Genomic DNA, 12,162 nt, shown 5'->3' on the forward strand with positions numbered 1-12,162 from the left:
TTCCTTTTGAGAGTCTCTCATTGAAGAGACATTCTTCTTTAAGACAAGTCCCCTTTAAGACCGGTATCACGTGACCTTGTTGCTCTCGTGATCCCCTTGCCACGTTCAAGCATGACATCATGACCAGCTGCAGTGGAGTCCGCGCCCCTACGCTGCTCCGATTGGCCGGTGCTGAGAGGCGTTGGGCGCTACTATTGGGCATCCCCGCCGTCCGTCAGGATAAAGGGGCGGGGTGGGCCCCGTGGGCGGGGTTATGCTCAGCTGCTGGAGCGATCAGCTGGAGACGGGCTGCCCCTGAGCCAGCCGGCCGCCATCTTCAGCCTGTGCTGACATTGTCGCGGCGGCTTGTGGCGTTGTGTTGCCTCAGGGAGAGGGATTTGTCACCGCTAGGCCCACAGAAGGCCAAGAGACTCTTACTCTGCTCGACGCCTTTTACCAAGGGCCTACGTTCTTTGTCTTGTTGTGTGTGAGAGAGTAATGTCAGCCATGAATCCTGAATAGTAAGTACAGGAGCTAGGGGCAGCAGTCAGTCCCTTCCTTTTCTCCAAACTCCTCCTTCCTTTTCAAATCTCGCTCGTTCGTGGTCCTTCTAATTCCGATGCGGGTTTTTAATACAACTCATTCCAGTGAGGCTTTAGTTCCTGGGTTAATGTTTATATCTTGTTGTCACAAAATGACAGGAAAGTTGGAGGATATTTTGTTCCTGTTTGTTGTTTGGGGGGGTGGGAGGAAATAGGTGTGAATGTGTTCCTCCTGTAAGGCTATTTCTGGGCCTTGGACGGCAATATTTAATATTTCCCTGAAGTACTCCGGATGCTTAGTCCAGGCCTGTTCCTACACTCGGGGTCATAGGTTTGTTTTAAGACCGTTTTTCTTAAGGTTGATGTCTTAATGTTTCTAGAGCACTTGGGTTCAGTCTGGTGATTCACTGACAATGACTTGGTGATGTAAGGTGTATGAGTAGCTCGCCTAGGGGGTGTCAATTAACCACACCCATCTTATCAACCACTCATTGGGGTCTAATGAGGTTTTAACTCTAGTCTATTTAATCAAAAGTAACTAAAACCTCGAACTGAATTGCTCATGGAGGACTGGCTGTTCAATTTGTAACTCTGTACTCCATTTATAAGGAGCATTATTTTGAAGAAAACCTCTTTTTTATGCTCTACCTCAAAGCATTGGTGTTGAATATAGCTGAAAAATGTATTGCTGGAAAAGTGCAGCAGGTCAAGCAGCATCCAAGGAGCAGAAGTGACATTTCAGGCATAAGCCCTTCAGGAATCTGGAGGGCTTATGCACAAAACATCAATTCTCCTGCTCCTTGGATGCTGCTTGACCTGTGCTTTTTCAGCTCAGATCTCCAGCGTCTGCTGTCCTCTCTCTAACCTCCAGTATTGAATATAGTCAACACTTGGCTTTTGTTCTAAACCTTTTAGATTGTTATCTATTCCTGCTGTTTTTAATGTGAGTGTTGCTTATCCTAGGTTAGTTCACCTTGGTTTTGCCCTCTGGATATGGAAAAATAGTAACTGTAAAGTAACAATGCTGGTAATACCACTAATAGTTAAAGAATGATATAGCTGGAGGGATGGAATTGCTTTGGTCTTCCAAGGGTGGTGCAAAAAGACTTCCATGCATATCAGCTTGGTAGTTTTCACTAGTTACCCAGCAGCTTTTTACTTGCGATGTGGCAAAGCTAGCATTGTTACTTGTCTTCAGCACAACAAAACAACTACTCCAGGGTAGTTAAGTCACTGTTTGCTATGGTTCTAGAACTTTAATGTAGGCCAGACCTAGGTATGAAAGGGTGAAGTTTGCTCTTCTGAAGGACTCTACTGAGCCAGATAAGTTTTGGACATTGCAGATTGATTAGATGCCAATATTTAATGGCATTTAATTCCAGTACAATTTAAAAATCTAGGTGTTTGTAGTGGGATTTGTGCACTTGAGCACAGCAGCATTCATGTAGACCACTAGATTACCTTCCCCTGCCCTTCCTGCCCCTCTCCTCCTCCCACCGTGCCCCCCCTCCTCCAATCAATGAATTATCTGGAATGCTAAACTCCCCAGCTAGCAGTACAATTTGCATTAGTAAGTTTGTGAAAACTATACGCAAATCTGGCTTTTGCATTGTTCCTAGTTATTACCTCACCTGTTAAAGGCTGTGCTTGATGTTTGTAGTTTTTGGGAAATGCACTGATTTTGAGGAGTATAGGCCAAATGCTGACAAATGGGACTAAATTTAGAGTATCTGGTCAGCTTGGAGGAGTTGGACTGAAGGGTTTGTATCCATGCTGTACATCTGAATCTGACTTGTACAAGTTGTTGTCATTACCTCTTAGCAATTGGGGCTGTACAATTGCTAAGTCTGAAGTGTTTCAGTCTGTGGACAGTTCTTGCTAGTTCATGCAGTTGCAGTTCAGTATTTCTATTCCTTGCAGCTTGGAATTGATAGTCTTTGTCCTGAGGCTGCTTTAAAATGCAGTCTTGAAAATAGTTGGATTTTTAAATAAATCTCTCCCAATATTTAACAAATGTAGTTTCCTTGTGGAGATCTGGATCCTGCAGGCTTCAGTTTTGTTCCTCTTCACTGTTTCCTTTTCCAAAAGTTGAATTTCACCTTTACTAGGCTCAATGGTGTTCTTGTCCATTGTCCCCATGTTGATTTTTATCTTTCTTTGATCTTTTCAAAGAAACTTGCAATTCACTGTTGCTCAAGTCATTGACCATTCCCTATTTGCACAAAATGACATCTCCTATTCCCTTAGAGCGAATGCTTACCAGATCATGCTTTATTTCATTTGTGCTCTAGACAATTGACTTCAATCGTCAAAATTTAGATTGCTACCTTTTTGGACCTTATACAGGCTTTACCCCTCAGAGCTACCCTTTGAATTAATAAGCTGGTAACATGGCCAAAACTTAAACATGGGTTTGAATGTAACACCATAAGGAATTGGACCAAGACTAGGCAGTTTAGCTACTCTTCTCCGATGGGGTGGGGTGACCTTAAGAACAAAACTAAATCTATGGCACAATGACATAGGGTTGGATGATGTCGAGTCTGCGTGAGTGGAATTGAGGAACCACGAAGGCAAAAAACAACCATAATGGGAGTTATGTACAGACCTCATGGTGGTCAGGACCAGAAGTACAGCATCTACTGGGAAATAGAAAAGGCATGTCAAAAGGCAAGGTCATGGTGATCATAGAACTTCAATATGCAGGTGGATTAGGTAAATGTTGCCAGTGGATCCAAAAAAGGGAATTCTTGGAATGCTTACAGGATGGCTTTTTGGAACAGCTCGTTATGGAGCCCACAAGGCTATTTTGGGCCTAGTGCTATGTAGTGAACCAGACTTTATAAAAGATCTTAAAGTAAGGGAATACTTAAGAAGCAGTGATCATAATATGGTAGAGTTCAGTCTGCAGTTTGAAAGAAGACAATCGTATGTAATGGTGTTACAGTTAAATGTAATTGAGGGCATGAGAGGAACTGACAAATTGACTGCAAGCAGAGCCTAGCAGGGAAGACAGAGCAAAAATGGCAGGAGTTTGTGTATAATTAAGGACACAGTACAGAGATTCGTCCCCAAGAAGAGATTATGGGGGAGGGATTAGACAGCCATAGCTGACAAAGGAAGTCAGGAAATCTATCAAAGATCCAATAAAGTTGGCAAGAGCACTGGGAAATCAGATTGGGAAGGCTACGAAAAAGGATAACAGATAAGGAAGGAGAGGATCAAATGAAGGTAAGCTAGCTAGTAATATTAGAAATGATTAGTAAAAGTTTCTTTCCATACATAAGAAACAAACAGGCAAAAGTAGACATTGGGCCACTTCAAACTGATGCTGGAAGGCTAGTGATGGGAAATAAGGAAATAGCTGGAGAACTTGAGTACTTTGCATCAGTCTTCAGTGGAAGACATGAGTAATATCCCAACAATTAAAGGGAGTCAGGGGGCTGAGTTGAGTATGGTTGCCATTACAAGAGTGCTAGAAAAGCTAAAAGGTCTTAAAATTGCCAAATCTCTCCCTGATGGGTTACATCCTAGAGTTCTGAGGGAGGTGGCTGAGGAAATGGAGGCAGTGTTGGTTGAGATCTTTCAAAAGTCATGAGTCAGGGAAAGTCCTGGATGATTGGAAGATTGCTGTTGTAACCCCATTCTTTAAGAAAGGATCAAGATAAAAGATGGAAAATTATAGGCCAATTAGCCTAACCTCAGTTGTTGGTAAAATTCTAGAATCCATCGTTAAGGATGAGGTTTCTAGATTCTTGGAAGAGCCAGGTCGGATTGGAACAAGTCAACATGGATTTAGTAAGGGGAGGTTGTGCCTGACAAACCTGTTGGAATTCTTTTGAAGAGGTGAAAAGTAGGTTAGACTAGGGAAACCCAGTGGATGTGGTCTATCTAGACTCCCAAAAGGCCTTTTGATAAGGTGCCACACAGGAGGCTGCTGAGTAAGGTGAGGGCCCATGGTGTTTGAGGTGAGCTACTGGCATGGATTGAGGATTGGTGTCTGACAGAAGACCGAGTTGTTGGGGTAAGAGGTTCTTTTTTGGAATGGCAGTTGGTGATGAGCAGTTTCTTGCAGGGTTCAGTATTGGGGCCGCAGCTGTTCATGTTATATATTAATGATCTGGATGAAGGGACTGGGGGCATTCTAGTGAAGTTTGCCGATGACATGAAGATAGGTGGACAGACATGTAGTACTGAGGAAGTGGTGAGGCTGCACAAGGATCTAGACAGTTTGGAGAGTGGTCTAGGAAATGGCTGATGTTCAATGTGAGGTCTTGCACTTTGGAAAAAATACAAGCATGGACGAGTTTCTAAACAGTGAAAATTCATAAAGCCAAATTACAAAGGGATCTGGGAATGCTAGTTGAGGATTCTCTAAAGGTAAGCATGCATGTTGAATCAGTGATTAAGAAAGCAAATGCAATGTCATTCCTCATGAGGGTTGGAATATAAAGCAGTGATGTGCAACTGAGACTTTATAAAGCTCTGGTTAGGCCCCATTTACTGTCCAAATTTGGGCCCCACACCTCAGGAGGGACATACTGGCATTGGAGCATTTCTAGTGGAGATTCACATGGATGATCCCCAGAATGGTAAGTCTAACATGAGGAATGGCTGAGGATCCTGGGATTGTACTCATTGGACCTCAGAAGGTTAAGGGGAAATCTAATAGAAACTTACAAGATGATATATGGCTTGGAAAGGGTGGTGCTAACAAATTTTCTGTTAGGTGAGGAGACTAGGACCTGTGGGCACAGCCTTAGAATTAGAGGGGGTCAATTCAGACCAAAAATGCAGAGACATTTCTTCAGCCAGAGTGTGGTGGGCCTGTGGAATTCATGGCCGTGGAGGCTGGGACGCTAAATGTCTTCAAGGCAGAGATTGATAAATTCTTGATGTCACAAGAATTAAGGGCTACGGGGAGAATGTGGGTAAGTGGAGTTGAAATGCCCATCTGCCATGATTAAATGGTGGGATGGGCTGAATGGCCGCCTTTCACTCCTATATCTAATTGTCTTATGGCCCTTGAAGCATGTTCCACCATTTCAAAAGCATAATGACTGATCCAGCCTTCTCAATCCACTTTCCTGCTCTCAAACCTTGTATTCCCTTACTGATTGCAAGTCAGCTGTAAATATACTGACTTCCCTTCTAGCTCTCCATGGCAAGGAGTTTCAAAGACCTCAAAATTCCTTCCCATCTTAAATTGGTGCCTCCCTGGTTTTGAGGCTGTCCTCTAGTCTTAGACCCTTCCCATAAAGGGGAACATCCCCTCAACATTTACCCTGTCAAGCCCCTTAAAGATCCTATGATTCAATGAAATCACCATTCTTCTCTCTACCAGTGAGTAGAATCCTAACTCCTCTAGTGATTTCTAAAGACAATGATGGGGCAGGAATGGAAACCCACTGTGTATGACATGTACAATAGCACTTAATTGATTTTTGATCTGCCTTTTGAAAGTATGACTTGTGAATTAAATACATCAGCCCATTTAAATGAATAGCTGGAAATGCTAACACTAAGTCCAGTTGAGCTTCATTGTCCTTGTTAAATGATTACTGTTTTATTCATGTAGTATGCAATTTCATTGAAGTACATGTCTATTAGATTTCTCAAATCTTTTGTCAATTAGTGCAGTTTTTAACTGCTTCTGCAAATGCAGAATATAGTTTATAATTAATTCAATAAGGTTATGCTCAGCTGATTAAGTGGTGACAAGAGAAACACTACAGCTATAAGCTGACAGTTGAGGTCTTCAATGATTTTGAGGTAACTTTCAAAGTCAGTTGACTTTGATGCAAATGCTGAAACATTGTATGCTCCAGTACAAACTGCACAACCTTGTGGGTACAAAGTGTCCAGCGTGGCATTCCCCTGTTAAGGGGAGGTGGTTGGGCTGTTAGAGATCCAGGTAATGTTCTGGGGACTCTGGCTTGAATCCCACCATGTCAATATCAATAAATATCTGGAATTAGAGTCTGATCATGCATCCATTGTCGACTGTTGGGAAAACCCAACTAGTTTATTGAGTCCTTTAGGGAAGGAAACTGCCATCTGGGTAAAAACAATGACTGCAAATGTTGGAAACCAGATTCTGGAGTAGTGGTGCTAGAAAAACACAACAGTTCCTGCTGCATCAGAGGAGCAGGAAAATCGCCTTTGGGCCAAAGCCCTGCATCAGGAATACAGGCAGAGTGCCTGAAGGGTGGAGGTGGGAGAAAGTAGCATACCTCAATAGGTGAGTGGCGGAGGGGATGGGTCAGAGCAGGGTGTAGTGGATAGGTGGAAAAGATGGGCTGGTAGAACAGGTCATGGGGATGGGGCTGAGCTGAAAGTTTGGAACTGGGATGAGGTGAGGAAGGGGACATGAGAACTGGTGAAGTCCACATTGATGCCTTGGGGTTGAAGTCTTGAGGTGGAAGATGTGTTCTTCCTCCAGGCGTGGTGGGGAAGGACCTCCATGTCCTTGGCTGAGTGGGAAGGGTAGTTGAAATGTTGGGCCACAGGGTGGTGTGGGTATCAGATGTTCCCTAAAGTGCTCTGGGAGACTGGATGCCTCCTAGCAATGTAGAGGAGACTGCTTTGGGAGCAATTGATATAATAAATGATATTGTGGATGTGCAAGACTCCTTTTTAGGGCCTTGGATGGAGGTGAGGGAGGTGGTGTGGGTGCAGGTTTTGCAATTCTTGCATTGGCAGGGGAAGGTGCCAGGATGAGGTGGGTTTTTGGGGGGGAGAAGAGGAGAGGTGTGGACCTGACCAGGTAGTCCTGAAACTGCCATCTGGTCTGGCCTATATGTAGCTCCAGACCCACAGCAATGGTTGACTCAAATGCCCTTTGCCCATTCCTAACTGCCCAAAAAATGTTTGCCTAGCTGGCAATACCCACATTCCAGGAGTAAGTTTAGGTACTCTTAAAGGGCTGCAATTGCTCAATAAAATGCTGAGCTTAACCAAACCAATTGCAGTCAGTACCAACAATTGACTGCTTAAATGCTCTGATCACCTGCATTTCATTGTTCCTTACCAGGTTTGGTGCAACAGTTGCAATTGGTAAGAGTAATAACTATCTACTTGAATTTCAAACTTTTTTATAATTCATATTTGAGATGTGGAGATGCCAGTGTTGGATGAGGGTGGACAAGGTAAAAAGTACACAGTTCCAGTTTGAAAAACAGGAAAAAGTGGCATAATCCTTGAGGTTTATTCCAGTTTGGAATGAGGCTGAAGAGTCTCAGACCAATGGGGTGGGGGAAGTTTGTACCCTAACCAAGCTCAAATATTGCAAGTCAATGACTTGATGTGCTTTTCCAGCACATTACTTCACTGCCTCAGCTGCAGTCCATCTAAAGTCACTTTAAAAATGTTCTTGCTGTTTTTTAACAGGAATAGCATCAAATGCTAAAACATTTGAAGTGACTTTAAAAGGGAGGAATTTTATTCTTGGCTGGGAGTCCTACAACTGAGTCCATGGCTACCACTGTTACAAATGTCTGAAGTTATTTTCTAGGATTGTCTTTTTGCCAGAAGAGACATGAAGGGGTTTGACCTGTTCTAAAATCTGGATAGCTGTTTTGATTGGGGAGCCAGACTGCCTTCTGGGAATGTTTAACTGGAGGTGACCAGAATGCTGTATGTTAGCAGTGGCTGTAGTCTCCAGTCCCAAGAAATGATTGTCCAATTTAAATAGTTGCATTTTGAACTGTTCTTTCAGGGGTAAAGGCTTGATAGCCAATCACACTTGTACCTTAATGCAAGGCCTGTGATTCTTGCTACCATAGAGATGGACTTTGAAGATTTTATGAACTGAAACTTGGGAGTCCTAGAGGTGCAGCGTGGAAACGCCCTCTGGTCTACCCTGTCCATGCTGACTAGATATCTCAACCCAATCTAGTCCCACCTGGCTCATCTCTCCAAACCCTTCCTATTCATATTCCCATCCAGATGCCATTTTAAATGTTGCATCTGTACCAGCCTCCACTTCCTGTGGCAACTCATTCCATACACATACCACCCTTTGAGTGGAAAAAGGTGCACCTTAGGTCCTCTATCTTCCCCTCTCTCCCTAAACCTATGCCCTCTTCTAGATTTCCCCCACCCCAGGGAAAAAGACTGTCTATTTATCCTATCCATGCCCCTCATAATTTTGTAAACCTCTACAAGGTCACCCCTCAGCCTCTTCCACTCCAGGGAAAACAGCCCCAGCCTGTACAGCAGCTCCTTGTAGCTCAAATCCTCCAACCCTGGCAATAGCCTTAAATCTCTTCTGAACCCTTTCAAGTTTCACAACATCTTTCTGACAGGAAGGAGATCAGAATTGCATGCATTATTCCAACAGTATCCTAACCAATGACCTGTACAACTGCAACATAACCTCCCAACTCTTGAACTCAATACTCTGTCCAATAAAAGAAAGCAATATCAAACACTGCCTTCACTCCTATCTGCCTAAACTCCACTTTCAAAGGAGATATGGACCTGGCACTCTATGAACTTGCAGGGAAGGGTCTCCTGCCAGCTCCTGGGTGAACAGTTGAGGCAGTGAAATGTCATGCTATAAAGCACAGCAGGTCAGGCAGCATCTGAAAAGCAAGAGAATCAATGTGTCAGGCATGAGTGCTTCATCAGGAATGTAGCTGGGAAGGGAATGAGAATTTGGGAGGGTGGGGTGGGGAAGGTAACTGGGAAGGTAAGTTAGAGGGGAGGGTGGGATGGATAGATTGGAAGGAAGTTAAAACAGCAGGACAGATTGGGTGAGTTGGAGGGTTCAATCTGTGGGGAGCAGAGATGAGGCAACTGGTGAAATCTGTTAATGCATGTGATTGGAGGGTCCCAAGATGGATGTTTGTCCTCCCAGCATTGGTAACTTGGATTTAACAGTGGAGGTGGCCCAGATTTGCTTGTCCTTCGATGGGAGTTGAAGTGGTCAGCCACAGGGCAGTGGTGTTTGGTACATCTGTTCCAGAGATGTTGTCTGAAATGCTGAATTGTCATCTTCAAGGCAGACAGCTTTTAACTGGGTCTGTTCAAATTAGCACAAGTTAAAATAATTTTGTATAGCTTATACTAGAAGAAACATCCTCCTTTTTAAAAAAAGGATTAACTGGTATTCAAGATGGTCAGATCAGAAGTTCTCATTATCAGCCTTGAACATTCAGCTAAAATGTTTGTTCTGGGGAAAACTACCTGATAACAATTTTCAGTTATGGCAGTGTTTGTACTTTAAGTTAAGATGTTTATCTGTGCTTTTAGCCATCAGTCTTGAAATCCTGTATCACCTCATCTGTTAGCTCCAATATCTCTAAGCTGATAAAATTTGATCATAAGTGCAATGATAAATTGTAAATTTGCATGGTTTCTCCAGCATTTGGGTCAGCTGGATAGACTAGCACTAGTTCTGTTGGACTGCTGCAGTCACTCATACATCGGCTCTATTGGGGTTCCAGGATTTTGACCATAAAGGACCCATGCTTATTCCCAGTGAGAATCAAAGGTGCCACCATGTGGAAGCAGACCATTTGGCCCAGAGTCCACACTGCCCTTACAATCAATCCCCACAGACCCAACCATGATTATATCCCTGTTACCTGTACTTTGCTAACCCACTAGCTGCACATTCCTAGATGCTATAGGTAACTTAGAATGGTCAATCCACCTAACTGCATGTCTTTGGACTGGGGAAAGAAACCCATGCAGACATGGGGAAGAGTATGCAAACTATAATGCCTGAGGGTGGAATCAAACCTGGGTCTCTGGCACTGAGCCACCATGCTGCTGATGTGGAGTTGATCCCAAGCATGTCTTTCTGGCCTGTGACTGAAGTCATGGGTTTGAAAGATGCCTGGTGAGTTAAACATGGTGGATGGGGTGTCAGATGGTGTGGACTGTTGGAATTCTATTCAGGCACAAGAGATTGCCATAATTCCTAACATCTGTTCACTACAAAGTGGTGTTTGGTGAGAAGTTACTTCTCTTGTAGCCACTATTTGACTAATCCAGTTCTGCTTCAGGTCCAATGGTAATCCCAGGATGTGGGATTAGTAGTAATGACACTGAAAGAGGCACTGCTTGGATTGTTAAAAGCAAAATATTCCAAATTCTGGATCTGAAAAACACAAGGCTGGGGAATCTCTCGGGCTGCTGTGAAGAGTGGAAAAACATTAACATTGAGTTGACTGACCTTAACTTCTGGAAATTTGAGTAATTAGATTCCATTTTCTCATGCTATCAGAACTGAATTTCTCTAGCATTATGACTTAATTTTAATAGTCATTGCCTGGTGCATTTGGCAGGAATGTGACGTCAACCAAAGAATAAAAATGACTAGAATTGGGGCCAATCAAATAAGTGGGAAGCTGTGGAGTCAGGTGATTGGGGAAGAGCTAAATGAATATTTTTCAATGTGGTTGAGGAGAATACTGAGGTACTGGCTACTAGACTAGATGGGATTAAGGTGTTAGCAATTCTGGCAAGTGTAAAAATAAGTCCCCTGGGCTGGATGGGATTGATTCTAGGCTTCTCTGGGAAGCCAGAGATTGCTGTGCCTTAACTTTGATCTTTGTCTGTCAACAGGAATAGTGTCCTATCTGGAGGATAGCAAATGTTGCTCGCTCCTAGAAGGGGAGTAGAGATGACCCTGAAAATTATAGACCTGAGCTTTAGTTAGTAGTGTTGGAAAGGGTTGTAAGAGGATTAAACTGTTGATTAGGGATAGTTGACACATCTCTGTGGAAGGTAGCTTGTGCCTCTCCTTTCTTTTGAGAAGGTGACCAAACAGGTGGATGAGGGTAAAACAATTGTGTGGATTTCAGGAATGCCTTTAAGGTTCCCCACAGTATGTAATTGCACAATAAGCAGGGATTGAGGGTGATTTTAACAGTTTGGATCAGAAATTTGAGCTGAAGATGACCGGGTGGTGGTTGATGGAACATTTATCCTAGAGTTCAGTTACTAGTGTACCACAAGGAACTGTTTTTGGGTCCATTGTTTCATTTTTTTTTACAAATGACCTGGATGAGGGTGTAGAAGGATGGTTTAGTAAATTTGCAGATGACACTAAGGTTGATTAGAGTTGTGGATAGTGATCAAGGATGTTTAGGTTAGACATAGTAATTTGCAGAGCTGGGTTGAGGGGGACAAATAGTTTAATGTGGAAAAGTGAGATTCACTTTGGAAGGAATAACAGGAATGCAGTATACTGGGCTATGGCAAGATTCTTGGTGGTATAAATGAGCAGAGATCTGTGTCCATGTGTGAAGATCCTCAAGTTGTCACCCAAGTTAATAGGGTTGTTAAAAGCTAACACCATATACCTATTAGAGGGATTGAGTTTCTGAACTGATCATGCTGCAGCTGTACAAACCCTGGTGTGACCACACTTGGAGTATAGTATACAGCTCTGGTCACTCAATCTTCTGCATCCTTCCTAAATGTAAAGGGTTCAGGAGATTTACTAGATGGTGCCTGGTATGGAGGAAAGGTTTTGGAGGAAAAGCTGAGGGACTGAGGCTTTTCAAAGTTGGTGACTTAATTGAGACAAGATAATTAGAGGGTTAGATAGGGTGGACAGAGCTTTCTCAGATGCTGATGGCTAGCATGAGGGGACATGTCTTCTACCCTCATTTAAAGCTATAGGACA

At 43.3% G+C, this 12,162-nt stretch overlaps 1 protein-coding gene across 1 annotated transcript in view; it reads left to right on the forward strand.

Moving 5' to 3' along the window:
- Nucleotides 1-242: 242 nt before the first annotated feature.
- LOC132836783 (ras-related protein ORAB-1-like) overlaps nt 243-12,162 on the forward strand; it is a 45,207-nt gene continuing 33,287 nt past the window's right edge. Inside the window, exon 1 of the mRNA XM_060856246.1 lies at nt 243-500. Coding sequence (XP_060712229.1) covers nt 478-500 — 23 coding nt within the window. The 5' untranslated portion in view covers nt 243-477. The remainder of the gene's footprint in view (nt 501-12,162) is intronic.

Source organism: Hemiscyllium ocellatum, chromosome 47, assembly GCF_020745735.1.
Source record: "Hemiscyllium ocellatum isolate sHemOce1 chromosome 47, sHemOce1.pat.X.cur, whole genome shotgun sequence".
In the NCBI taxonomy this organism is placed as follows: domain Eukaryota; kingdom Metazoa; phylum Chordata; class Chondrichthyes; order Orectolobiformes; family Hemiscylliidae; genus Hemiscyllium; species Hemiscyllium ocellatum.